Source organism: Siniperca chuatsi, linkage group LG12 (assembly GCF_020085105.1).
Source record: "Siniperca chuatsi isolate FFG_IHB_CAS linkage group LG12, ASM2008510v1, whole genome shotgun sequence".
Lineage (NCBI taxonomy): Eukaryota > Metazoa > Chordata > Actinopteri > Centrarchiformes > Sinipercidae > Siniperca > Siniperca chuatsi.
The window spans coordinates 4410650-4438354 of record NC_058053.1 but is presented as its reverse complement, the minus strand read 5'-3'; the positions used below and the strand labels follow the sequence as shown (position 1 = coordinate 4438354).

The 27705-nt window shown below is 41.6% G+C and overlaps 2 protein-coding genes across 6 annotated transcripts; one reads left to right on the top strand and one right to left on the bottom strand.

The window, feature by feature from the left end:
* The first annotated feature begins 161 nt into the window (after positions 1-161).
* On the top strand, positions 162-11533 carry znf142 (zinc finger protein 142). Of its 5 annotated transcripts, XM_044218003.1 has the most exons (10): positions 162-474; positions 609-635; positions 2005-2496; positions 2684-2911; positions 3377-4201; positions 4359-4536; positions 6484-7966; positions 8132-9478; positions 10424-10529; positions 10791-11533. In XM_044218003.1, exons 2-10 carry the CDS (start codon positions 614-616, stop codon positions 11315-11317), a joined length of 5208 nt encoding a protein of 1735 aa, XP_044073938.1. In that variant the 5' UTR covers positions 162-474; positions 609-613; the 3' UTR covers positions 11318-11533. The 5 variants fall into 5 exon arrangements, with proteins under 5 accessions (XP_044073938.1, XP_044073933.1, XP_044073934.1 ...); XM_044217998.1 differs by having other exon boundaries at positions 6484-9478; XM_044217999.1 differs by having other exon boundaries at positions 609-681; positions 6484-9478.
* A 97-nt stretch (positions 11534-11630) lies between these two features.
* On the bottom strand, positions 11631-27006 carry plcd4b (phospholipase C, delta 4b). The gene is made up of 16 exons (XM_044218004.1): positions 26687-27006; positions 23903-24000; positions 23519-23677; positions 21847-22075; positions 21109-21238; positions 20408-20639; positions 18922-19123; positions 18397-18541; positions 17398-17550; positions 15630-15800; positions 14485-14635; positions 14121-14237; positions 13364-13542; positions 13054-13186; positions 12716-12865; positions 11631-12553 (listed from the first exon to the last, which is right to left on the bottom strand). The coding sequence occupies exons 2-16, from the start codon at positions 23919-23921 to the stop codon at positions 12462-12464; spliced, it is 2262 nt and encodes a 753-aa protein (XP_044073939.1). The 5' UTR covers positions 23922-24000; positions 26687-27006; the 3' UTR covers positions 11631-12461.
* Between the last annotated feature and the right edge of the window lie 699 nt (positions 27007-27705).

Below are 27705 nucleotides of genomic sequence, written 5' to 3'. Positions count from 1 at the left end.
ATGGATGGTAGCGACCTCTACTACACTTCCTGTGTTTGACTAATATCATTCCGACTGTTCGCCTGCCAACAAACGTTGGTTCCCTTTTCCCTATTAGTGTTATTTTAACATAATTTTGCTCGCATGCTAAGACGACAACTAACCCAGATAAATATCCATCCATCCATCCATCCATTTTCTACCGCTTGGTCCCGTTAGGGGTCGCGGGTGACTGGAGCCTATCCCAGTGACTTTGGGCCTTAGGCAGGGTACACCCTGGACAGTGGCCAACTCGTCGCAGGGCTCCAGATAAATATTTTGGCGGATAATATAGTTTGTGCATTTTACTGTAGACCGTACGGACTGCAACAGCGACATTAACTGCAAGCAGGAAGTGAGACTTGAACGACCAAAAACAAGAAGCTAACATTAGCTCGGCTAGCGTTAACAGCGACATTGTTAGCGTATTGATACCTGTTTCAGTTATCATAAAAAGTAAGTGAAACTTCGGCTACTATTACTTATGTATGAATTAAGACAGGCCTCTAACGTTAAGTAACAAGTAGTAAAGATGGATTTTACGAGCTGGATACTGTGAAACTGATCAGTGTTGATGTTCTGTTTTTCAGATAGAATGGACCTCGGAAACCCAGGCAGTAGGTTGAAATGATGTGTGTGGCGTTAATGCAGCAACCGTTCAGGGTAACTGCTGTAAGGGTTTTTGAGAGAGGTTAAATTGGGCCGGAGCTCCGTCTCCAGACATCCAAATCACACCTTGTCAGCTCATTCATTAGTTAAATCTTCTGATGTGGCATTGTGATCTTACGGTAGCCTTATTAACCTAAATGCTTTTGTAGAAAAGGTTTCAGTCGTAGTCATCTGGACACTGTTTTCAGAATAAAGATGTTTCGGCTCCCATCCAGAAGTCATTCTCAATTGTGAAAATGGTCTGAGAACTAGGGAATTTAAGATACTCTGTGTTGCTTAAGCCCTCAGTGATGAGGGGGGTGCAGCCAGAGAACAATAGGCCTGATTACTGGGCCATCATGGAAACAAAAGAAGGTCAGTTTCAGGTGAAACTAGGCAGGGTAAACAGCAGAAACTCAGGAAGACTCCTCCCTGAGGGCAGGGCTTAAGCAACACAAGAGTAGCTTAAATTTCTGAGTTCTCAGACCATTTTCACAATTGAGAATGACTTCCGGATGGGAACCGAGATGTCTTGATTCTGAAAACAGTGTCCAGATGACTACGACTGAAACCTTTTCTACGATGGAACACTCCTGGACGAATGAGGGACTACACCGTCCTAAATGCTTTTCTTTATCTAATCACTTATTAACTGTTTTACCCTCAAATTAATTTGAAAGGGTTCTCCCTAATGGTATCCGGCCATTTAGATAGTTAGATTCAATTTGAGATATCTGTCTGTGAAATTTCACCCATACAGTGGAGGTGAATGGAATTTACTTTGTGGTACAGCATTTAAAAAATGACATTTAGAAAATTCAACAGCAACATCTCTTTCCAGTAACAGTGCTATTGTTACTCTGGACAATCGATATCCACAGAACACTGCAGTTGTCATTGGAACTGCTTTCTACTGAAAAATAGTTCCTATGGAAACAGTCTCCGCAACCTCATTGGACAATAGCAACTCCCAATTTAACCCCTGGCTACTACATGTCATTTTGTGTGTGTGATTGTGTTAGGTATGTGTATAAATTATATATATAAATTATTACAAGTCATTATTATATGGTTACAATGCATTTACAATCCTCACAGGACTGTTGTATTTCTACTTTATTAAGGAGCTGAACAAATTTGGTTAAAATTGCTAATATATCTAACAACATCACAAACAGCTAACACCTATGTGAAACAGCTTATACTGTATAATGTATTATATGTACATCAGAATAATATTAAATCGATACAAAACATGAGCATAAGTTACAAATGTTACTTGTGCCCTTTTTTAAATCTGTCACATTGTAACTAAATGCTGTGCTCTGTTTATTTCAGACACAATGGAGACAGTGGAACCTCATCGATGTGAAAAATGTGGACAGAGTTTCTCAGACAGTTGCTTGTTTGCCTCTCACCCCTGTTCAGAATGGCTGACCACCCCATCCATTAAAAAGCATTTGGGGAACTACAAGTGTTCTCAATGCAGTGAGGTGTTTTCCAAGCCAGGTGTCCTGAAACGCCACTTTAAAGTCATCCACAGTGGACATGACCCTAAGGGCCCATTCCCCTGCACTGAGCAAGGCTGCCAGTTCAGCAGCACAGACCGTCAGGAATATCAAGCACACCTGATGTCCACACATGGTCTTACTCTTATTCCTTGCACCCTCCAGTCCTGCAAAGTGTCATTCCTCACACAGGGTGACATGGAGAGACACCTGCGGGGCCACATGCCCTTCGGCTGCTTTCAGTGTCAGTTTGTCACTCAAAATGTAAAAGACCTGAGTGACCACCTCTTGGAGCACAACCATCTTCCAGCTTGCACTCAAGGTAAACAGACGCTGCAAGGAGTTGGTGTTATGTTACACAAATGCAGAAAACTTGTCTGTCTTTCCATTAAACCTGTGCTCTATTTTCAGAAAGAGCACCGGTGTGATTTTGTTGGCCATAGCTCTATTGCTCTGTCGGTGATCATGAAGTAGATTTTACATTAAAAGTTTGGCACATCTGTTCATAGGGAACGAGACTGCAGCCACAACTGCGTGCACTAATGGAAGCCACCAGCCTCAGGTGTCCAGCAGGCCAAAAAGAAAACTGATATCCAACCCAGCTTATGCATCATCATTACCAGAAGAAGGGAATGAGGAACAGGCTGAGAGGCAAAGGCACAATATTAAAAGAGTGAGAAAGGCGGTGGAAAGAGACAAACCTTCAGCAGTGGACGCTGCACCACTGCCATCTAAAGGTATGTACGCCAATCTGCTTGGTAGATTATATTAGTGAGTAGTTAAAAGTTTAAATAAAATAATAGATCGCAGAGAAGTAACAAAAACTCGAGTTGTTCCAGTGATATTAAAGTAAACATCCCACATTTATGTTTTCACTTTACAGGACAATAAGATATTAAATTGGTATGCATTTATTTTATTATTAAAACACCTGTGCCTTTCCTACTATGGCATGCCAAAATGTCTTCTGTGAAAAAAGCCTATCGGGTTATAGTCCAGTAGTTGTTTTGGTTGACTGAGAACAGTGGTGACTAAAGAGTCTGACAGCGCCAAGAAACACCAGTGCAGAAATAGTGTAAAAAAAGAAAATATGTTTTATTCTTCTTCATATACAGTATTTGTGGCAATGGAAAATATACTTACTTTTACCACAAACTTTGTCCCTTTGTTCAAAATGTATTTCATATGTTCTTGTCCATCAGAGTACCTTGCAGAGGGATCAGAGCACATCTTTCGCACCCACACCTGCCCCAAGTGTCGCCGCTGCTTCAAGATGCGCTCCCACCTGCAGGAGCACCTCCATTTACATTTTCCTGACCCTAGTCTCCAGTGTCCCACCTGCAAGCGTTACTTCACCAGCAAAAGCAAGCTACGCATACATAGACTCCGTGAGGCGGGTGAAAAGGTTCACCGGTGCCACCTGTGTGAGTATTCTGCCGTGGAGCGGAACGCAATCCGCCGCCACTTTGTCAGCGTGCATGCCGATGAGGCAGAAGATGACGTAAGCAGTCACAGCTATCCTTGCCCCACCTGTGGTCAAAGCTTTCGCCAGAGCAGGTCGCTTAAGGCTCACATGAAGACGCACAACATCCTGTCAGACAGCAAACCAGTGGCCTGCTTCCAAAAGGGTTGTTCTTTCCTGAGCTCTCTGCGCAAAGAACTTGTCAAACACTCTGCCGAAGAGCATGGGGTCAGGGCCGTAGAATGTCGTCATCACGCCTGTGGTGCCGTCTTTCAAAGTGAGACGGACATGGAGGCTCATTATCGGACACACCTCGCCTACCACTGCTCACGGTGTGATTTCTCTTGCTCCAATAAGTCGGTCTTCCTCCAGCACCAGCGCAATGGTCACCCAGGAAATGACAAGCTTTTCTGTGACTTTTGCTCCTTCGCCACGTTTAACCCTGTGGAGTTTGAGGAGCACATCGGACATTTGCACGCCAATGAGAAGATCCATCGCTGCTCTCAGTGCAGCTATGTGACCTCGCATAAGCGTGGCTTGAAGCGACACATGCTGATGCACAGTGGTGAGGAGGGAATAGATATTTAATGTTCTAATGGTTTTCCCATCTGGTTTTCACCTTTTTAATTTTTACGTTTGTTGTAAAAAAAAAAAAGTAGTAGTGTAAGGAGCTACTACTTTTGGCACAACATCTCCTGATTCTTTCTTTCTTTCTGTAATAGGTGAGAAGCCCCACAAGTGTAGCCTGTGTGACTTCAGGTGCCGAGATGAGTCTTACCTCTCTAAACACATGCTCACTCACTCAGACGACAAGAACTTTATGTGCGCTGAATGTGGATACGTCACTAAATGGAAACACTATCTGAATGTCCATATGAGGAAACATGCTGGAGACCTCAGGTAGATACTTCTGTCGTTTCTCATACAACCGTTGGTTATGTTTTTATCTTGGTATTGTTACGGCACTGCTGGGTACACACAAAATGATCAAGAAATGATGACGTGTTTTCAGCTATGCACAGCAAGCTGTAATTAAATTGAACTTAAAGGCCCTTACACACCCACACAGGTGTTTTCACGTACTTAACCTGATCAGAGGTTTCTCAGGAATACCTGGGAGTATATAAACTGTGACTGACTGATATCTCTCTGACTTCCCTGTTACTTTGGTTCCATGTGTGATGCCTCTAACATACTTTCTTTTAACTATGCATTTGCGCACAGGATGGCTAGCCTGCATATCTTGTGTTCCTTTGGAGCATTGGTAGTGTATATCCTTAAAAACTAACGCTATGTGTCTGCGAGATGCACCAACAGTTAGTTAAGCGCATAAGTAGGGGCAGCAGTATATCAGGATGTGAAGTAATGCCAGCAGCAAACCCTGAACAAATGATAAAAACAATGGTGGAAAGTTTTGAAGAGAAGCAGATCCACGGCACGATGGAGCCACTGCCCCTTTTTCTGCCATGATTTCTGCCAACATTAGCAATATAGAAGTCTCCTCGAGTGTCACCACGTTTAATCATGCTGTACAAAACTGGAATTTCAAGAAAGATATTCCAGTGTCAGCAAGGGATCACTTGACCCTGATCTGCCGCTAGTGCATATAGATTTTAATCCTCCAGGTACACACAGAGTCCACAGGCAAGTATGTGAACAATGCCACCTGCATCACAACTGCTTGTTTGCACATACATGTTGGTAAAAAGCAAGTGTATCACTAACATTAGAGCAAAACAACGTCCAGCTTTATCATTCTTATTATTATGTTGTTACATGTAGTTTGGTGACATTATATAATTCCATGGATATTACCGCCCAACCTCAACCTGAGTGGAGGTCTGTTCAGCCCGAATCGTTGAAAATGCCTGTTGAAGTGTGCAGGCAAAGCAGGTTCGTCTACTCCATTGGCTCCCAAAAAATGTTTCCTTCATGGCACCCTCCCATGCCAACCCGCACAACATGCATACAAGTGCAAACATTCCAGCTAAAAGTGGCACCATTAGAATGAAATGAACTAACAAAACATAAAACAGTGACATATATGAACATTGTTATTAAGTTAAATAATATAGGCCTATTCTCAATCACTCAGAATAAAAAAAGTCAGCAGTTTAAGGCTATATTAAACTTAAAGTTTTAATGTGTTTCTTTCATTTTGTTCAAAAGTGGAGCTGTCAGGTCACCAATCTTAGCTTAGCTTTTTTAGCAGGGTTTTAAGGACAGTGATTTTGATGTTTATTGTTTATGTCTTCCATTTTTATAGCTTTGAAAATGTAATATAAAAATATAGTTAATGCTATTATCACCTTGTTTCTTTATGTGCTGGAACTTAATCAAAGATTTACAGCAAAAAAGATCTTGCTGCACCCTTGGCCCTTCCTTAAGGCACCCCAGGGTGGCGCAACACCCACCGCGGGTACCACTGATCTACTTGAAAGAAAGGGAAAAAAAATTGTATTAAAGTGTGCAGAAGTTATCTCTCTGCTCTGTATATGACGTGGGGAAGGGAAGTAGAAGAATTACTTTATTAATCCCTTTCAGGAAATAACATTTTTCACTCATTTGTTTTTTCAATTTTACACACATAGCCCCGAAATACAAACATGCACACACACAGGACCATAGACATTCAACTGGGGGAGAGATGCTAGAGTGATGGGGCTGCTACGTAGCTCCCTCGAGCAGTTAGGGGTTCAGTGCCTTGCTCAAGGGCACCTCGGCAGTGCCCAGGAGGCGAAGTGGCACCTCAGCTACCAGTCCACACTCCAGTTAGTTATATATATATATATATATAACTAATGTTGTTGTTGTTGTTATGACTAAACTTCCTGTCTCCTTTTCTAGGTATCAGTGTGATCAGTGTCCCTACCGCTGTCACCGCATGGACCAGCTAAATAGCCACAAATTACGACATCAGGCCAAAACACTCATGTGTGAGATCTGTGCTTATGCCTGCAAGCGCAAATATGAGCTTCGCAATCACATGTTGGCAAAACATTCTGGAGAGGAGAAACAGCCATCTGTCTATAAGTGCAGATACTGCACATACGCTACCTGCTACAGACAAGCCCTTCAAAACCATGAGAACTGCAAACATACCAAGCTGAAAGAGTTTCGGTGTGCCCTCTGCTTCTATTCTTCTTTCAGTAGCATCAGCCTCTTCCTGCACAAGAGGAGAGCGCATGGGTACGTACCCGGTGACAAAGCATGGCTAGAGAACTACGCTGCAAAGGAGAAGGAGAGGAACTCAACTGAGTTCTTGCAGGATTTTTACAATAAGCCCTCAACAGCTCATGAGCAGTCTGAACAATCCACTTCTGAAGGACCTCCACCACCTCAAAGAGAACAATCTGATCTCCCTAGCTCAGCAAATCACAGTGCCAGCAAAGAAACTGTAGCTGTTTCACAAACTGTGGATTCTGTGGATGTTTTTGAAGTTGTTTCTCAAGAGGTTGTTAATGAAGGTATTTCAGATAGCCCCCCATCTGTGAACAGTCCTGAGGAGTACTGTACTCTTGTTTTAACAACACTATCAACTACTGACTATCAGACCCCCTCTTTGCAAAATGATGAAGAACATTGTGCAAATCAAACTCCAAGCTCACCCAATTTAAATTGTAATGGGTCTGACATATCACAAGAGAAAGCAGACTTCTCTAAATCTTCATCAGAGGAAGACGATGTAGCTATGGCAGATACAGAATGTGAACAAAGTGACTTGGATGACAACTATGAGCCTCTGAATAATCCAAGTCAGCCAGATGAACCTGGCGAGTGTCAGACTCAAACACCTGAGGTGGAGAATGATGGTGGAACAATCAGTTCCACTTTTCCATCTGAGCAAAAGCAGCCATTAGAATCGGAGATCCGTCTGAAAGCTATGAAGAAGCACGACAAGGACCAAGCTGAAGCCATGGTTTTGGAGGGACGGGTGCAGATGCTCATGGTGCCAACTAAAGACGTTTATTGCTGTGACAAGTGCTCTTTTGTAACCAGTAAGGAGACCGCTTTGAAGTACCACTGCCAGGCTTTGTGCCATGGTAGGATAAAAGGACACAAGTGCCAGGCCTGTGGTGCACAGTTCAAACAGAGGCGAGGCCTTGATAGCCACCTTGCAAAGAAATGCCCAGCACTTCCGCGAAAAACAAGGACATTTGTAGGCATTTCAAATACATGTTTGACTACAGAAGACAACACTACTGTAGGTCATGAAGGTTCCAAACAACTGGATGAGGGAACAAATTCCGATCAGACAGAGCTTCTGTCTTCACAAAATAGGATTTCCACAGATTCAAATGATCAGGAATTTCATCAGCAAGAAGAGGAAGTATGTACACGTCATTTAACAAACTGTAAAGGCTTTGTTCATAATGCTTTTACATCCAGTGAATCAGGACACCAGCAAAACAAAATTCAGACAAAAAAGCTTTTGAAAGTTAAACTTGCAAAAAAGCAATTATTTTCCAGTAACAAACATTCACTTTCATTCCAGCATGTTCCACTGCAGAAGTCCCTTTACACTAAAAAAGATGGGAAATTCAAATGCAAGCTGTGCAATTTTTCATCAGTCAAGCTTGCAACAGTTGAACGGCACCTCTCAACCTGCAGGAAAAAAAGGAAAAGGGAGAATCAGATCATTTCAGAAGTGGATGATGAGTGTGGTAAGGAGTCGGTCAAAGAAAAGGACTTGGTGGAAGAGTACAATGAAAGACCTGTGAAAGTTTCTGCGAAACCTCAAACCTTCTCTTGTCCAGGCTGTGCATTTAAGTGCAATCAGAAAAGGGCGTTAAACAGTCATGAAAAAAGAGGCTGCTTGAAGCCAGATGAAGTCCAGTGCAACATGTGTTCATTTGTAGCCAAATCTAAAATTTCTTTGACCCGTCACATCCTGTGTGTCCATAACAAAAAAAAGTTTGCTGTTGCTAAACCTAAGCGTTTGCATTGCCAGCACTGTACTTTCACCTGTAAACAAGAACGATGCATGACGCAACATGTTGCGCTCAAACACAAAGGTGCACGACCTCACCATTGTCAATATTGTCCTTTTAGCACCACAAGGCGCTATCGCTTGGAAGAGCATGAATCTCTTCACACAGGAATCGGTCGTCACAGCTGCGATATGTGCGACAAGACCTTTGGGGCTGTGACCAAATTGCGTCAGCACAAGATGCGCATCCACGACAAACAGCCTACACACTTCTGCTCACTCTGTGACTTCGGTGGCTACACGCTTGACGATGTGAAACGGCACAATCTGAGATGCCACACGGGGGAGTTACACCATGCTTGCACTCATTGTGATGCTCAGTTTAGTTCAGAAGTTGCACTGAGAAACCACTGTAAACGTGTGCATCAGCTCCAGGTCTGTTTCTCATGTAAGCAGTGTGACTACACATGTAGCAGTGAGGTCACACTGAAGAGCCACCAAGAGAGCAAGCACCCTCAGGTAAAGTGCACCACCTGCCAGGAGTCTTTTGAGACAAAGGAAAGCCTTGAGATTCATCAGAGAACCCACCTGGCACATCAGTGTCAGCTGTGCCCCTTCGCTACCAAAACAAGGCAGCTATTAGCTCAACACCTTCTGAATGAACATGAGGAGGGTTCTCCAGAGGACAAGCCTCTCAAGTGCAGCACTTGTCAGTTTGCTTGTCGGCATCAGCTGGTGTTAGAGCAGCACCTCCGTTCACACGGAGGCAAGCGTCTGTACAAATGCGCAGACTGCGAGTATTCAACCCAGAACAAGCAGAAGATCACGTGGCACATTCGCATACACACTGGGGAGAAGCCTTACCACTGTGAGCAGTGCAGTTACACCTGCACTGATCCGTCTAGGTTGAAGGTAAGCTCAAAGTTTATAGGATGAGTTTAGTAAGATAGAAGTTCATTAAAAGTGCTGTTTTATAGTATGAAACATGATACAATTAGGTTTTTTTTTTTTCTTTATAGAAATGTCAGTACATATCTTGGTCACTATTCTTTAATAACCAAGGGGATACTTATCAAAAATGTTTATTTATTTATGTGTTTGTGTAAAAAAGTTAATAACGGCCAATATATTGTCAGATTTTTTAAAAAGCAATAGTTCAACATTTTAGGAAATCAGCTTATTCGCTTTCTTGCTGAGAATTAGATGAGAAGATCGATACCACTCTCCCATCTGTCCCTCAAATATGAAACTACAACCAGGAGATGGTTAGCTTAGCTTAGCATAAAGACTGGAAACAGGGAAACAGCTAGCCTGGCTCTGTGCAACGGTTAAAAAGTCTGCCTACCAGTACCTCTAAAGCTCACTAATTACCATGTTATGTCTTGTTTGTTTAATCTGTACAAAAATGTAAGTGCCATAACAACACGTTGTGGTTTTATGGGGGGGGTTATGTGCCAGAGACTCCAGGAAATGACTGTGCCCGGCCAAGAAACAGTCTGGTACACAACCCCCGTAAAACCGCATGTCGTTTCTAAACTAGACTTTTTTTGTTTTTGTTTTTAAATAACTTTTTAATTAGTGAGCTTTAGAGGTGCTGGTAAGTGGATTTTGTTACTAGTGGACAGAGATTTCCCCCTGTTTCCAGTCTTTTGCTAAGCTAAGCTAACCAGCTGCTTGCAGTAGTGGACAGATATTAGAGTGGTGTTGAGCTTCTCATCTAACTTAGGCAAGACAGCAAGTTTCAAACTTCTTTCTTTACTATAATATGACATTGACTGTATTCCTAAAAACCCCAGCATAATGAAAATGATACATGTTCTTTTATATTTCTATGTTTTATAATAAATTCTTCCGTAGCTTCACATGAGGGTTCACCAAGAAGAGAAGAAGTATCTTTGTCCAGAGTGCGGCTACAAATGCAAGTGGGCGACTCAGCTGAAGTACCACATGACCAAGCACACAGGTACCGGCAAGACATAAAGGTTGATGATTATAATACTCTACTTTTTAAGATTAGGGGACTAATTGAACAATGATTTTGTGGGCTTGAATGCCTGGTCAGCAACATCTCTCTCTGCAAAAAGTGCTATCATGTTATAAATGTGTGGCAGGATATTTCTGTAAATCATTATTAATGCTCAGCCAAACCGCCCAAGATTTGTAACACACAATACCTTTTGCTTGCACATTTTTATTGCAAAAAACATTTATTCGTCCTTTGCAGGGGACAAGCCGTATGCCTGTGATGAGTGTGACTACCGCACTAACAGAGCGGATGCTCTCCGTGCCCACCGGGACACGCAGCACTGCGACGTGCGCCCTTATGTCTGCGAGAAATGCGGCAAAGCCTTCAAGACTAGTTTTATACTGAAGACCCACCAGCGTCAACACAGTGACGATCGGCCGTACACGTGCGGCTTGTGCCACAAGGCCTTCCGGTGGCCGGCGGGTCTCAGACATCACTACCTCTCGCACACCAAGCAGCAACCTTTCTGCTGTCGCCACTGCTCCTACAGAGCCAAGCAGAAGTTCCAGGTGGTCAAGCATTTGCAGAGGCACCATCCACAGATGTCGGTAGAGCAGGGGGTGCTGAGGGACTCTGAAGCAGTTAGCCTGACCCTGAAGGAGGCCTTGCAGGGGACATTGGATGAGAGAGCAGCAGAAGTGGAGGAGGAGGAAGGAACGGCTGACGGGGTGCAGGAAGTAGTTGAAGAGGTGCAAAGAGAGGAAGACAGCGAGACAAAACGCTGAAGAGAGGGCACAATAGATGCAGTGGTCAAGTCAGATTGTAGATGGCTATCATTGCCAACAGGAAGTTAACTGACATATCTCTCAATATTTATATGTGACCACTTGATTTGATTGTACTGTAAAAGGCTAATAAAACGCATCAGTACATTTTGTTAAGTGAGAGAATGTGGATTAAAAGGAAGATGTGTTCTGTGAAAAAGAAACTGTTTTTTTATTTTAAGATAAAAAACGATATTATATATAGTGCATAAATGAACTTGAACAATGAATGAGTCAAAAATGTTTGTGAATGCCTGAATTCTACTCCATGGTGTTGAACTATTGAGAAAATTTATTGCATGTATTTACAGGCCTATATATACATACATTTACATTATACACAACATAACCTTGTGGAATTTGTACATTAGTAAATAGAAATGACTCAAGCAGGCCCTTTGTAGATTAACTGCATGATGCAAAGCTGTGAGCACTTTACAATAGGTAGGTAGTTTAATAATACTGTTATTTGGTTTCACATACTATGATTACATTTTAAAACTGGACCATGCACTTTCAGCTATTTCCTAGGTACTGTTACTTCCGGATATACGTACATTTAAATGCACACGGTATATTTAGACATTTTAGACATGCAGCAATCCATGTTCCTTCATTCCTAGACAATGAAAATTAAAAAGCTTGCGGGCAATATTTCCATAAAAAGTTGAATTGAGAATTGCACACACAGCCAGACAAGTTCATTTAAACTCAAAGAGTTTTTCATAGTACTACATGGACTCTTTTCACAGTCCTTGTTTCTTATTTGTCTTAATTTCTTGGTAAAGGAGATGCATCAACCCAATTTTGTTTCTGCCAATAATGATTCCATATAACTGATTCAATCAATATGTAATGGAGTCCTCTATTACTTAATAATGCTGAAAATCCAGTCTGATTTCTGACATGTTACCTGTTGATTGCTATTTTAAGTTGTAGAAGTAGAAAATGTTCAATATACGTTTTTCACTATACCCTACTTTGGCCTGGCAGATGCCCACTGTCAGATAAATGATTGGTGCATGCTGTTCTCATCCTTCGTCGGGCAAATGAAGTCACGGGACTTGTGAGCTCCTCTTGCTTCATATCCTCCGATTTGACTTCTTCATGTGAGCTCTGAGATGCTGATGTTGACAAACAGGGAGGAGGGAGGGATAGCTGTTCCATCTTTAGAGAGCAGATGTATGTGACGATATCCTGGAACAGAGTGGTACTGAGTAAATCCTGAGTTCTCCTGCATCTATTATGACGATTTATGACATGATTTTATTACACATTGAATAAATACTGCAGTGAGCGGTACCTCTGGTGGTTTCAGCGCCATGCTTTGTGTTTCGGTTCACTGTACTCTTTTCTCACCTGCTTGGATGCACGTAAACGGAAGAGTGAACTGTCCCATGAAGTCGTTCCTGGACGCCTTATCATGGTCCTCCACCACAAAGCGAACCAGAGCCAGCTCAGGGGTGTGGATGACAAAATTTAAAGTTTCATTCCACACTGGATTAAAACCTGCAGGTAGAGAGCAGTAGAGGAGTGAGTGTGACCAACTGGGATGTGACTTTTTTTATTTCCAAATTTCTTTTTCAATTTATCGTATTGTTTTCACACAAGTTCTCTTTCACATCCTGGCCCTCTTATCAAAACCATCTATGTCAATGAAATACTCGTATTATCTGTATGAAAAAACACACTCTCACCATTGTTGTTAATGTGACTGGTCTCTTCCTTGGCCTGGTCTCGTGGCACTCCGTAGATCTCCACTCTGACCAGGGGGTCTACAATAGAGCCCTCTTTCTGATTCACCTTTGGTAGCTGCTGCCCACTGATCACCTGATAAACAGATTTTCATATTAAATACAAAAACCACTGTACTGTACTTACACAGAAGAACATATTACAAATGTTATTCAAACACCAAACCTCACATTTACACAATCTCACACACACTGACAGCAGCAGCTACCCACTGCATCCACAAACCAACTAGACTTTCATGTAGTTTTGAACCTGTATGGATAAGCGGAGTGGTTTGTAGCCTCGCCGTTCCTCTGGTTTCTCTGGACTGAACTGAGTGTTGCCGTCTCTCATGAAGTCAGGCTTGAGGACGTAGCCACAGCAGCCGTTCTGCCCGAACAGCCCATCGTTCAGATCCATTTCCAGACCAGCTGTCTGGAAGTTCAGAGCCACTTTAGGAAAGAGGAAGAAGGAAAATAATGCAATTAACTGTGATTTTACTGTGGTTGGCTGTTTCACATGATTTCCCAGAATCAGAATCATCTGTCTGTCTAACAAACGTCATGTGAGAAGTCTTTCCTCCAGAACAGACAGCGGCAGTTTGAGGCCTTATGACAGGAAGCATCTGTCCTGTCAAACTCCTCCAGCTGCAGGGATGATGTTCTGTTATCTTTGTTGCATGTCCTCATTCCCATCACTCTCTCCCCATGTTTCCTATCAATGTCTACTGTTAACTATTAAATAAAGCCCAAAAGATTATCTTTATTTTGCTGGAGTGTGTGCTTCTCTATGGGTTAACAAAATTCTTAGTTTTGCATTGGAAAGATACAAGGTTTTCATCAAATGACTGAACTGACAGCACTGCCAATGTGTACATTCATGCCCCGCATTCTTAGGATCAAGCTGTCTTCATGTCAGTGAGTGGCTGTGGACATCACAACACTCTGGCGTTAACATTGGAGACAGGAGACATCGGTGATTTTAGAGGAAAAGTTTGGTTTAACCAGCAGAGGGCGACCTTCCCCCTCACCTATCTGGCAGCCCACATTCCACATGTCCTGCGGGTTATAGTTGGAGGAGTCTGTCCTGAGGCCACTGGGGTAGATCCTGCTCAGCTGCCTTGTGTTGTACTGCACAAAATCTGCCCCTGAAGAGAGCAAAGACAATGTATTTCTATAGCATCAACACCGAAATCTACCTGTTTCTCTATCTACGACTCAGATACAGTTATAAATAATATAAGAATATGAAATGATACGCTATGTTACACACGTGTAACATATTATAGTCATAAAACAGGTATATTATTTTATCTGAGTAAAATGACATCCACTTAAGATTTAATAGTTCTCCATTCTTTTCCAAAATGCCCTGATCCCTCATGTTCATGGTACCTGCGTCCTTAGCGAGCCTCTTGGCCTTGGATTCAGAGAATGAGGACATCTCATAACATTTGGCATGTAAACTAGCATGCTCAAAGCCATGGAAGTGCACGCTCTTGCAGTAAACCACCAAGTCTGACAGCTCCCTGGACAGTTTGGACTTCTGCAAAAGGGGAGAAGAAAATAGAAAATGAGTCAATAAACTAATCCTACTCCCATCACTTTAAACATTAATAACATCTAGGGTGAGTAGTAGCCATGCAGTTCGAAGGTGAGCTGGTAAACTAGAGGCTAGTGATTAAATAATAATATTAGTCTAGTTATTAGCTGTTTTGTTTAAATTTGGGACAAATTACTAAGCAATTATTACTTTATTTATGCATTTTTACAGAACAGTTTCCAATATTTTTTCACACTAGTTGGTGGTAATTATTATCTAATTATTGGTCTGTAATTTTCAGGGTTACCTGTTCAGACTATGATATTGCTAAGTCAAAGCTTTAAAGCAGCTAAGACATGTGGGTAAAATGTTTAGAATCCCCTCTCTCTGCCTCATTAACTCTAATTCAATTATTAAAACCACAAATGCTTCCAGTTCACCTCTCTCTGCCCGGCAGGGAAACGCTGTAGCTGCACTGGGAAGTTTACTTATGTAAGTGTAAAAATTAGCAACCCTTAAGCACTGCTTTGAAAAGAACATGTTTCTGGTTAACTTGCCCAGTCAAATATGAAATGCAGAGCTAGATATTTTCAAATAGATATGTTCACAGAGGACTGTTTTTCCCACTGCTAAGGAGAAGTACATTGGATGCTGTTTTCTTTCTCACTTCACTATCTTTCTTTGTCCCATATCTGTCTTCTTTTAAATATCCCTGTTTCCTGTTTCTTTGCACTATCTCCCTTCTTTTACTCCAGTCTCGCCTCACTGGCTCTTATGTCTCAACCCAGTTGTCCTGTCTCTCTGCACTATCGAGCTCCATTCACTCCTGTCTTGATTCACTTTTGATATCATTCCCTGTCTCTGTCCACTATAAGGAAAACGTATATACTAAAGAAGCATCATGTTAAAAGGAATAAAGACTCTCTTGGATTAAAAAAGGTGACATCGAGGGATCTCAGATGTTACAGAAAAATCATAAAGTCTCAAGTTCATCTACCTTCCCTTTGTGGTTCAAACACTCAGCAGGTGGGTCTTCTGTAGACGGGCTCTCAGCATCATCGTTTGCCATCTCTTCCTCATCGCTAACTTCATCTGTCAGGGTTTCATCGAGACAGTCTTCTAGGCCGCCAATCTTCTTGGCTTTCAGCAAAACTTTCCCCTTCAGGTCCTGTAATGAACACCAACACAAGCACACTTTGGTGAGAGCAGTTTATCTACATACTGTATGTGATAATCACCTCCACGTCACCACTACATCTGTAGCAGTTTCCTGTTAATTTGAAAGTATAAATGATGTTACAGTTTTGGAGAACTGGCTCAGACTACTCATGAAGGTGGTCCATCATCCTGCACTGGCTGTCTCCTAACTAAATGCAGCACAGTACCACTATTTCATTGGCAAATTCCTCATAGCATTTATTTGCCATTACTTCAAGTTAGCATTGATTGTTCTAAGTGCTCTAATGGAAAAGAGTTTGGAAGTTATACTATTGCTTTTAGGATCAGTGGAAGATGGATAGCGAGGCACACATGAATCATTAATCTTTAAAATGTCTCTGAATTGTTAATGATACCTAACTTCCCCCCAGATTAGGCAGGGGATTGTCTGAAAATATTTAAATCCTAAAAGTTATTCACAGAATGTCTACTGAAGCTTCACCTCAGACTTAAGGTAAGCCTATATATAAAGGGAGACCTGTGCATCACCTTTATTTGCTCTCTCCCTATGTTTCTCAAAAATGATTGTTTCCTGAATAAATAACAACTGGTAGCCTACTGAGCGAAAGCCAAGATCAGTTTCACCGGCGACATTCTATTTTATGACTTCACCATCGGGCATCTCTATATAAAAAAAAATAGGCTAATTTCCATCAAAAGAAAGCCATGCTCTGTGCAACGAGAGGATTCTGTTATCAGAATCAATCCAGTGATCATCTGACAAGATGTTTATACAATGTGTAGCCTACATTTGTTCTGCATAGACTAAATACGCTTTTAATACGCTATTAATGAAAAGTGAAAGTATTAAAAATACTCCAGTAAAAAGTAAAAGTACAGTTTTAACTATTTTTTTACTCATTTGCATTAGGAGTTACTACATAACCCACGAACCATGAAACGGTTTAAGTGAAGCTCAAAAATCACCAAAAATCGAGTTTCTTTCTTTAAAGCTGCACTATGCAAACAGAATGTAAAAGTTACACTTTAACAATGTATTTAAAGGTGAAACGAGACAGCCATACAGAGACTGTGTCTGTATCACCTGCATCTGTAGCAGTAATGTAGCTCTTAGCTAAATGCTAACGTCAGCATGCTAACGTGCTCACAAAGGCAATGCTAACATGATGATATTACCATCACCATCTTAGTACAGCATAGTAGCATGCTAACATTTGCTATTAGCATAAAACAAAGTACAGCTGTGCTAATGGGAATGTTATTAGTTCTGCAGGTATTTGGTCATAAACAAAAGTGTTGGACAAACTGAAATTATGACCTGATGATTAGTCTTTGGGGGGGTTTTGTCTTGTTTTCTGACAAATCACTGTAAATTAAAGTGTTTCCATTATAAATATGCCCATTTTAACGAAGAAATTGTCAAATAAATAACAAATTAATAAATGTCATTACACAGGAAGTTGCTGAATTTGTAGCCTTTGTAAAAGTTTGATGATAGGTTGAAAGGAGAAATAAATCCCAGGGTGCCTTGCCCTATGAAGTGCACATTTGACAAAAAAAATAACAAACCCCAAAAAGATTCTAACCTGTGGAGACGGAAGCTGTTGAGGGACCGACCCATCCAGAAGGGTGGTCAGTAGTGTGTCACCCAAGATTTGGCTAAGGTGTTGGGCCATGACTGTCTGCTGTTCGACACCACAGTGATTCTCAAGGGACAGGATGACTGGGAAGTCCGATACCTATCAAAGAGAAGAGAAGACACAATACTCTTAAAATGAACATGTGGCTTTAAAAGCTTATCTGTTTTGGGTTTTTTTTGCTTTAATTACGGTGAAATTCTATCAGCTCCAGCGAAATCAGTGCTAAAAGTCATTCCAAGTATTTTAACAGTAGCCACAATCCGCCAAAACAGTTTCTTCATCATATATTCATCATCCTAAAGTTAAATAAGAAAGTTTGAGTAGGATAGAATAGACAAGTGGAGACACGTCAGAAGTTCCTGGTTGTTTTCCATGTAGGTCAGTCAGCAGGGGAACATTGGATTCCAGGGGCAGGGAAGATTACCAACTGCTCCATGTGGGCTTTACCCTTTCCTGGGCACACAGAGTCCTGAGAGTGGAATTTCAAACTGCTCTCAAGGGTTGGTTTGCTTAGTACCAAAAACATATTTTCAGTGGTGCAGATTCATTCGTTTCATTTGACTTTAGACAAGTAAAAATAGTTTTTACATATATATGTGTCTGAGATTTGTGCATCCACCCCTATATATCAGAGGTGAATGGAATTGCATTTGTGCTCACAGCATTGAATAATATCAACAGCTACTTTTTTTTTAGTTATTCTAGATAATCCAAAGACACTGTCAACAGTTTTTATTGGGACTATTTCTTCTGTTCCAATGCAAACTGTTGAGGTCTGTAGATTACTCAAGTAACTGGAAAATTGATTCTTGTAAGAAATTTTAATATCAAAACCTGACCGGGTTGCATGGCTGGATACCACTAGGGGTAAGTGGTAAAATATGTTTTTATGTGTCATTCGAGTGAACCAACCCTTTAGAAGCAAATATTGCTAGTGGTGCTCACCTTGAAGGCGTATTCTTTCAGCGTTGAAATTATGTCTCTAAAAAGAATCTTGGAAGTCAAAGTGTGACCATGATACACAACGGGTTCCCCGTCACTGCCGTCCCAGCAGTCCACCTCTACACAACGGCAGCCTCTCTTCAGGGCCCTACACACACACACACACACACACACACACACACACACACACACACACAAATGTAAGTAATCGCCATTGTTTGTTTCAGTTAAAAGTGTATGTCCCATTTCAATCTATGAATACACAATTTCTATTTTGCCCGTCTAAAACGGACAAACTTTAAAGAATTATGGGAAATCCTGAAACCCGCTGTGACTCTCACCTCATGATGAAAGTGATTTTCAGCTTTTGTTTAAACCTAAAAAAGTCAACTCCCTGTCAAGTTAGTTGTTCCTCCCTGTACACTAAATTCACTTTCCTATGCTTTATAGTGATTGTCTAACCTCTGGTTCAATTCAAACAGGTACTAAGAATAAAGTGTTGAATGTGGTGTGCGCAGCAGCTCTCACTGGATGTATGCCTCCAGGCTGCTCTGTCCTCGGAGCTGGTCCTCCAAGAGGTAGGTGTTGTGTGAGGAGGAGATGAAGTAGTGGCTAAGAGGCTGGCTCATGTCCTGGTAAAGATCCCGATGCTCAGGTTTAAATATGGAGCCCTCCTGTGAGCACAGGTACATCTGGAAGCCATCGAACGACATGGCGCCTTGCTTCTTAGCTGCACAGATGGTGTTGGCACAAAAGCACAATCCAGGTTTATTTGGCCATAAAAGCTTCATTGCAATTTCAAAATCTGCCATGACTCTAAATAAAAGGCCACTGACTTCAGTATTCACAGATCAAGAGGCCGTACAGGTCACATGGTATAAGTCTTTGCTGAGTTGCTGGAGTTTAATAAATATAAGTAGACTGGAAAGAAAGGAACCACACACTCAACTTATGTGCTATATTTGTTGCAGATGTTCAATCAGAAAGACCTACGGGTTTTAAGGCCGTGCTAGAGGTGGCAATGACAGTCTGTCGGTTGGTCAGTTCAGCACTTTTGTACAGACTGATATATCTCATGTAACTTTTGGATGGGTTGCTATGAAACTTCGTACAGCCATTCACGGACGTTTCCTCTAGCATCACTATGACAGTGAAATCTTTCGTTTCAATCGTTTTGAGTTAAATATCTTAATAATCAGTGGGGGGGGGATTGCCATGAAATTTGCTACAGATATTCAAGTTCCCTACGGGGTAAATTCAAATCACTTTGGTGATCCCCTGAGTTTTCATCTAGCATCCTCATCTGGTCAAACATTTAATTTGTCCAGTACTTTGATTCATGACCAAATATCTGTAAAACAGATTCCCATATCAGCCTCAGCTGTACTGTGTGTTTAGTGCTAATTAGCAAATGTTAGCATGCTAAAACACTAAATTATGATTGTGAACCTGATATTACCTGCTAAACATCAGCATGCTAGCATTGTCACCGTGAGCATGTTAGCATGCTGACGTTAGCATTTAGCTCCAATAATTGCGGTGCCTGAGTATAGGCTCACAGAGGGGCTTGTGTGGCTGCAGACTCGTTTATCTAAAAGTACAAATATAGTCTTTGAGACTGAAAGTGTGCAGATGCCTTTATCTCCAGTCTGTTTCGATATTCACAAACATTATTAGCACAAGCAAGTCTTTTTCAGTGTCATTATGCACTAATGGGACATTTTAATTTGCCATCTATCCTAGAATCCTCTGTTAACCAACCTTTTCTGATCTACAGTAGATGTACAGTGTACATATGAGGTATGTGCAAATCATAAGACGCAATAAAAAAGTACTACTCTGAAAGATACTGAGAGAATATTAAGTATTTATCTACAATAAATATTTAATATTGGAACAGTTCATACACATTACTTCATTACATCAATCATGTGTGGCTGTTGTGCAAATGAGCATCTTCTCTTCAGGTCCAGTAATACATGCACTGCTGTCCGTCAGTCACAGCCATCCTTACCTGATTCAGATGGTTCGTAGCGGTCAGTCAGCTCCTGGGCATGCTGGGCACTCTGCTCTCCCTCCTGCTGCTCCATGATCAGGAAGTTCTCCAGCTCCTCCAACATTAACTTCTCTCCATCTCCGGAGTAGTCCTGGAACACCTTCCACACTTCATCCCTCTGAGTCAGCATCTTATAGAAGTGGACAAACTGTTCGATTTCCAAAGAGCCACTCTCTGACTTGTCAGCCATCTGTGGAAATAAGGGAAGAGCTTTATTTATGCATTTCTTGCACTGTTTAAAAGAAATATGTCACTCCACATTTTTGGTTTTACTACATGGTGTGTGGGTTTGGAAATAGTGGGAGGGGAAGTACTGAGTTGAGCAAAACTTAATTCTGTTCCATAACCTAGTTAGACCAAAATACAACATAAGACAACAAGGAATGAAGGAGGTCTAATGGTTAGTGAGTGTGCCGTGACAAGATAGTCACAGGTTCAATCCCTGCAGCAGCTAATGTGTCATGTCAAAAGGAGAGGAGAGCTCTGAACTGCTACTTGCTCAATCTTAAACTAAATTAAACCAAATGCCAATGATGGAAAGATTGCACAAGGTTCCCACTCCTTAAAACCAGCTGTTTCAGCTGAATTATTCTTCTCCATCCTCCTCACACTTTCTTCCACCAAGAAGCAGCAATATACAAAGACGTACGAAGGCTCACCGTGAAGAGGTGCAGAGCATGTTCCTCATTCATGTCTACGTTCATCATCTTCAGCAGTTTCCGCACCTCTTTGAAATTCATCTTCCCATCTTTGTTTTTGTCAGCTTTCTGAAACCAGTCCCAGACCCACCTGAGACGATGCTGAGGGAAACGCCAGCTCAGAAGTGTTGTGGAATAACAATTCAAATTTAAAGACCTTTATTTTCCCATTAGGATCTTCAAATTGTTTATCACAATCAGCCAGAGAGTTCTATTAGAAAAATACACTGCAAATATAACCTCATGGGTACAGCAAACTTCAATGGTTTGAATTATTCTGTTTTGTTGTTTTTCTGACTAAGTAACATTAGAGAAAAAGTGCAGCACAAAAAAGGAGGTACATAGCTTCCTCACCATAGTGGACCACGCCTGTTTACACTTGTTGACTGTTCTTCCAAGGTCATAAATTGAAAGGGATGGTCATTTCCATTTACGTTCCATAATTTCCACTATTTCCATTTATGTCACTCCATTTGTTTGCCTCTAACAGCTCTAACTAACAAAAAGTTTTGTAGGCTTATAAATAAACCTCCAATCCATTACCCGACACTTTTACAGAATGGCACTTTCAGCAAGACTACTTGGAGCTTTGTTCAGAGGACCGGGGGGTGAGCCAGCGTTTGATAAAGCGAACACTAGAATAAACACTTGTTTTTCATCAAATACCAAACACAGTCATCTGCTACAATAAAAGGATACTGGTCTAGCCTCTCCTTCTCATCCATCGTTTGAACCTTGTGAATCAGCTTGCGCACTCCCTGGATCCAGGCCTGGGCCTCCTCTGGCGACTCGGCCACAAGGTCCAGGTTGCCTTGGCGACCATGAAACACCAAGGTGAAGCAGAGGTCTGCTGGGAACTCCTCAGCATTGCTCAACAGGACCTCCGACTGGTGGCCCTCACGCACAGCCTCCACCTCGGTAATTGAGACTGAGACATGACCAGTGTATGGTTGAAGTAATAGTTCAGTGTTTGAAGGATTATACTCTTTTAATTCTTTGATGCATTTGATATGCTTCTGTGTACAGTTTGAGTGGGAGGCGGAGCCTAAATTAGCTTACTTCATGATTGTTTTTGGTACTTTGTAGGCTACTTGTTTGCCTGGTGTTCATTTTTAAAACACTCTCACAAGTACAAACGAAAGACAAAGTAACAAATCTTGAATTATACCTATTAATAATTGTTGGATTATAGTCCCATTTTTAGAAAGCTTGGCCTAGGTCAGGAACCACTGCTGTTGTGGACCTACAGTATAAAAACTGTTTATATTGGGCTACACCATAGCCGGATTAAACATTAAACATTTTTGTGGGCCCCTATTGACCCCCACTGTACATGGCAGCTCCATTATTTCCTCAGACCACCCAGAAACCAATACTACCTGACCCTGGGTTTTCTGTGTGTAAGTACTTTGAAGCAATTTGATAAAACACAACTGTATTTAGGATTATACCATGTGAGCAACATTAACTAAAATAATTAAGGTCCTAAAAGTATTTTAACACAGGGTGTCTCTATATGACCAGGGACACAAGATTAAATAATGAGAATAATTTAGTGGCACAAATTCCTAAATAATTTTGTAATTAATCAAGTTAGGTATGACCAATTGGTATGGAGTGAACTTGGGGCTTTTGGGGCCCCTGGATGGTTCCAAAGACACCACTCTCACGTCTGTATGGTAAATACATATCTGGAACCTGCAGCCGGTTAGCTTATCTTAGCATAACGGCTGGAAACAGTGTGGAACAGCTAGCCTTGCTCTGTCCGAATGTAACAAAATTCAAAATTTGTCTACCTGCACATCTTAAACTTACTAATTAACACATTATAATGTTTGTTTAATTAGCACAAACACCGACGTGCCAAAATGACAATTTGTCGTTTTACAAGGAGTTGTGTGTTGGACTGTTAAATAGCCTGCCGTGTAAAAATGGCATAAAACAGCAAATTGTCGCTACTACACTTCTGTTTTTTTACGGACTAAACAAATGAAACATATTGTGTTAATCAGTGAGCTGGTCCCCCCTGTTTCCAGTCTTTATGCTAAGCTAAGCTAACCTGCTGCTAGCTGTAGCTTAATTTTTACTGTACAGAATTGTATTTCCTAAAGCGTCTAACTATTGCTTTAAGTAGTACTTAACTCCACTAAATAAATGATTGGGCCATGAGGTTGGGGTCCAGTCTAAAGAAAAAAGCGTTGGTATGCAGCCTGAGAGGAAATGCTGCTTGTGTTCAAGTTCACATTTTTAACATGCGAAGTGACCCCACAATTTCTAGGAACTTGAATATACAGTATAATGTGGTTTATTTATTCAGAGAATGCCTGGGGAGATCGTGCATGCAAACATGTGCACACGTTTAGGAACTCACAAGTGGAGTGGCCTTTCCCTGCCCATCTGGACTTGTACCAGATCGTCAGGCCGTCCTCCAGGAGGCGGAAATGCCTCTGCCTCTTCCACAAACGGGACTTGACTTTTCTCAGAGTCGCCCCTGCCATCATCACCTTGACATCTGGGTCATCTTGGATACCTGCACAGAGTCATGTAAAAAGTCAAAGGCCCTGATCATGTCGTACTTCAGATACTACACCATCAGAACTGGCAGGCCAGGGAGAGGATTGAACTATTATTGATTCAATTAGGACATATGGACCTAACACGGCAGTCAACTTCTATTAGACCTTAAATCTTCAAACTAATTGCAAAATCATCACAATTTCTCTATCTTCAGTCTGAGAGAATAACGTTTACTCACGTGAACCTTCAGGATCCATTGCTATTCTTGTGTCATGCCAATGGAAATGTGCTGCTAAAAAGAAGCAGATGTCGACGAATTGTTCAAGGTGTTTTCCCCTGTTTGCAAAAAGAATACATTTTGTAAAAACTCTGTGTGCATAATATTAACCTTCAATTGTCCACACAATTGAGCACACTTTCAGCAACACCCTGCTTCAAAATGATAGTTACACAAAACACGTTATCTCTTGTTGGATACTAAGCAGGTTCATTGGAGCAGCTGCTTCAGTACCTTAATGTAGTGAAACTTGAAAGGAGCTGTTAAAGGAGGACATTACTACTTCACTTTGCCCATACAGGACTTCCCTGCTGATCCAGGAATGTGAAAAGTGTCCATCCATCACCTTAAATAACCAGCCATTCTGTTGTGTCTCACAAAATTCGAATCATTTGGGCAGAAGGATGGTGAAGGGAATCCTTACTGTTATTTTTAACTGTAAGATCTGGGATCAAACCCCTGTGTTGGCAAGTAACTGCTTTCCTGAAGTGTCTCTGAGCAAAATACTGAATCCCTACCAGCTCCAGGTATGCTGAACCTGACCTGACATGAAACAGAGGCAAGCGAAGACACAGTTCGCTTAAAAGATCATTGAAGTTGAAAAAGAGAGGATACTGACACAATCTGCAAGGATGAAGCAGACTATAAGCCCTAACTGCCATGGTATTTTCAGGACGAGTCAGCATTTACTCATTCATTATCTGCAAGTAGACTGAAAGGCTTGTGCATGGCAACTGCTGCAGTCTGTGTGCTGACTCGGAAAAATCACATACACTCAGCAGTCTGTGGTCTCCTCAGACAGAAATCAAGAGTAGACATAAAGATTGATTTTTTTTTTTAATAAATGGATTTATCTACATGTGGTTGTAATGCAATCACTCTAAGATTTTTGTTATGAAACAAAAAATTCTACAAAAACGTGCCATCAATAAAAGGGAGCTTTCACTTATTATACGCAACATAAGCATATAATATTTTTTTTTGCTGCGCTGGTGACGTGGCCCTAGGGATGGCAATGTCGGTGTGTCGATCTGATGGTCAGGCCACCACTTTGGTCCAGACTTGAATACTTCCACTACTGGATGGATTACTGTGAAATTTGATGCAGACATTCATGGTTCCATGAGGATGTATTATTGGAGATCTTTTGACTTTTTATCTAGCGCCACCATGAGGTTCACGTTTGTGGTTTTGGCTGAAATGTCTCAACATGCCATTAAATTTGGTACAGCCATTAATGTTCCCATCAGGATGAATTGTGATAACTTTGGTGATTCCTTTAACATTTCATCTAGCGCCACCATCTGGTCAAAACTTAAATGTGTCCAACAGTTTAGTTTATGACCAAATACCTGCAAAACTAATGACATTCCCATCGGCCTTAGCTGTACTTTGTGTTTAATGCTACTTAGCAGATGTTAGCATGCTAACACACTAAACTAAGATGGTGAACATGATACCTGCTAAACATCTGCATTATCATTGTGAGCATGTTAGCATGCTGACCTCACAGATTAACATCTGAATAAACCCTAATACCCTTAGTATTGGAAGTACTCTGTATCTACTGAGTTATACAAGACCAAGTCAATTTCTTTCTATAGCCCAAAATTTAAATTTTAAAACATACAACTCTGTCTATCTTTACACCCTCATACCGTGTCTCAAAAAGCTAAAGCTTAACAGTGAAAACTGATAAACTCCTGTTATCTCTGTTGTTCACTGATAAATGTGGATCAAACACTTATGGATAGGGAAGTATTTCTAATGTCTGTATATCCTGTCTGACAGATATCCTTTCCTTTCATTGTCTCCTGAAACAACAAGATCTAGTCTTGGGTTCTGTGTGTTTCACAACCCCCGGTAACAGCCCCCCCCAGCGCGTTCTCACCACAGTATGACTGACATGATGTAAGGAATGCATTCACAGTTGCTTCACAATTTAATATCACACGCCTACTGAAAAAACAGACTGACCATGAAAGTGAGGCTTATTCTTTCACAGCTATTTGCTCCATAAATGAATGTGCGCTTTCATGTTTTTGGGCTTTCACTGCAGAGCCACATCAAACACATTTTTATTTTCCGTCCAAGTTTTTCAGATTCTGCTGTTGAGAGTTTAACACACCCTCCTTCATACTTCACGTCCAGACCTTTAAGCTGCAATTAGGTCACGTTATGTTGTTTTATTTTTGGGACCATGCTTAAGTGTTTTGGATAGGCGCTCTCCTAAGGCGAGATGAGTCACACAAGGCCACTTCTTCAGGGAGTTCACTGATCACACACACAGACACACAAACACACAAAGGCATGACTAATGGGGATATCTGACAGGATAGAAATTGGGAATAAAGTCATGAAGACCAACAGCTCCATACTTTTATCTTGCATGCTTCTAGCTTATAGTTTAAATCCGTTTTATCCATTATAGAAATGTTCCATTTTCACTGTACAGTGGGATTTGTGTCCTGGTAGTTACCCATGGCTGCCTTCTTCCAGCACACAATTATGAGAAGAATTCAACAAACAAGTGAGCAAGCAGTGTCTGTCATATAAAATGCATATATAACTCCAGCGGGAGGGGGGGGATTGTGCACAGTAAATTAGAACCAGAGGCACAAATATGAGACATAAAAGCATCACTTCAGCAGAGCCTGTATGCAACTGCAGCTAAAGAAAGAAAGAATGACTCAGACAAACTACAATTGGCATTTTTCCTTGATAGGGAAAAAGAGTTATACTTACCAAAAGTACAGATCTCACAGGGATATTATGAGTCTGACCTCCAGAGGTGGGTACTCTTCAGGAGATAGCTCTCCCAGGGAGGGCCTCGGATACTGAGGGGTAGGACCCTGGATGGCAGGCTCGAGAGAAGGTTCAGGGAGGTGTGTGTCACACTGCTGAGATCCAGACTCAAGGAGAGCACAGGGACTGTTAACAGACCACAGGGCTTTAAAAGACTGGAAGCGTCTGAGGGGAAATCTGGCTCAGCCTCCTCTTCCCTCCCCTCTCTCCACGCTTACTGCTGGGTCTGAGAAACCTGATTCCCTAGTCACTGCTGCCGCACGCTGGTACGCTCTGCTCCGCTCTACTCCGCTCCCACCCCCTCCTCCTCCTCCTCCTCCTCCTCCTCCTCCTCCTCCTCCCCACCACCCTTCCTTCCTTTCCTGCCACTCCCTCTCTCCACCATCCGCAGACCCCTTCAGTCTGCTTCGCCTCGTTCTGTCTGTCTTTCTCCTTCATCTCTGGGTGATTGTGGATGCTCTGCAGAGTGGATCAGCACTGATAACGGGTAACACAATTCTGGGAAAAGGTCTGCTGTGTTGGGGGAAGAAGCCAAATTATAAAACAATGAGAAATATAAATGGTGCATGAAAAAAATTCCAATCTGCAGAATGAATCACCAAGTCAACAGAGGACTCCTACGTTTTGAGATTTCTGCTCCCTTTTCAGTGGCTCAGGCTAAATGTCATATCTGATGATAACTGAAGATTGCAGTAGTCTGAGTAAAGACTGTACTGTAGAACTTGGCAGTACGCCACATACTACAGAGCAGAGCCTTGATTGGCAGACAACCGTTTAGATGCAGTTTTTATTGCAATGCCCACTCTAATTTATATTTCTCAGCTACTCCGACATGCATGTGAACATGCAGTGATTATAGTTTGAACCTGTTTTAACATGCAAACAAATAATGGGTGAATATTGGTGATGTATAATGTGCATGTCTTAATCACAAATAGTAACCCAACAATGGAAAACAT

Excerpts from the sequence above, each read along its gene's own strand:
- znf142 (XM_044217998.1), top strand. The coding sequence starts at position 614 with ATGGACCTCGGAAACCCAGGCA. Across the intron at positions 2,497-2,683 it reads TCTTCCAGCTTGCACTCAAG|GGAACGAGACTGCAGCCACA; the intron begins GTAAACAGACGC and ends ATCTGTTCATAG. Across the intron at positions 9,479-10,423 it reads CTGATCCGTCTAGGTTGAAG|CTTCACATGAGGGTTCACCA; the intron begins GTAAGCTCAAAG and ends ATTCTTCCGTAG.
- plcd4b (XM_044218004.1), bottom strand. Across the intron at positions 13,543-14,120 it reads GAATGTGGGCTGCCAGATAG|TGGCTCTGAACTTCCAGACA; the intron begins GTGAGGGGGAAG and ends TCTTTCCTAAAG. Across the intron at positions 12,866-13,053 it reads CAGTCACATTAACAACAATG|GTTTTAATCCAGTGTGGAAT; the intron begins GTGAGAGTGTGT and ends CTCTACCTGCAG.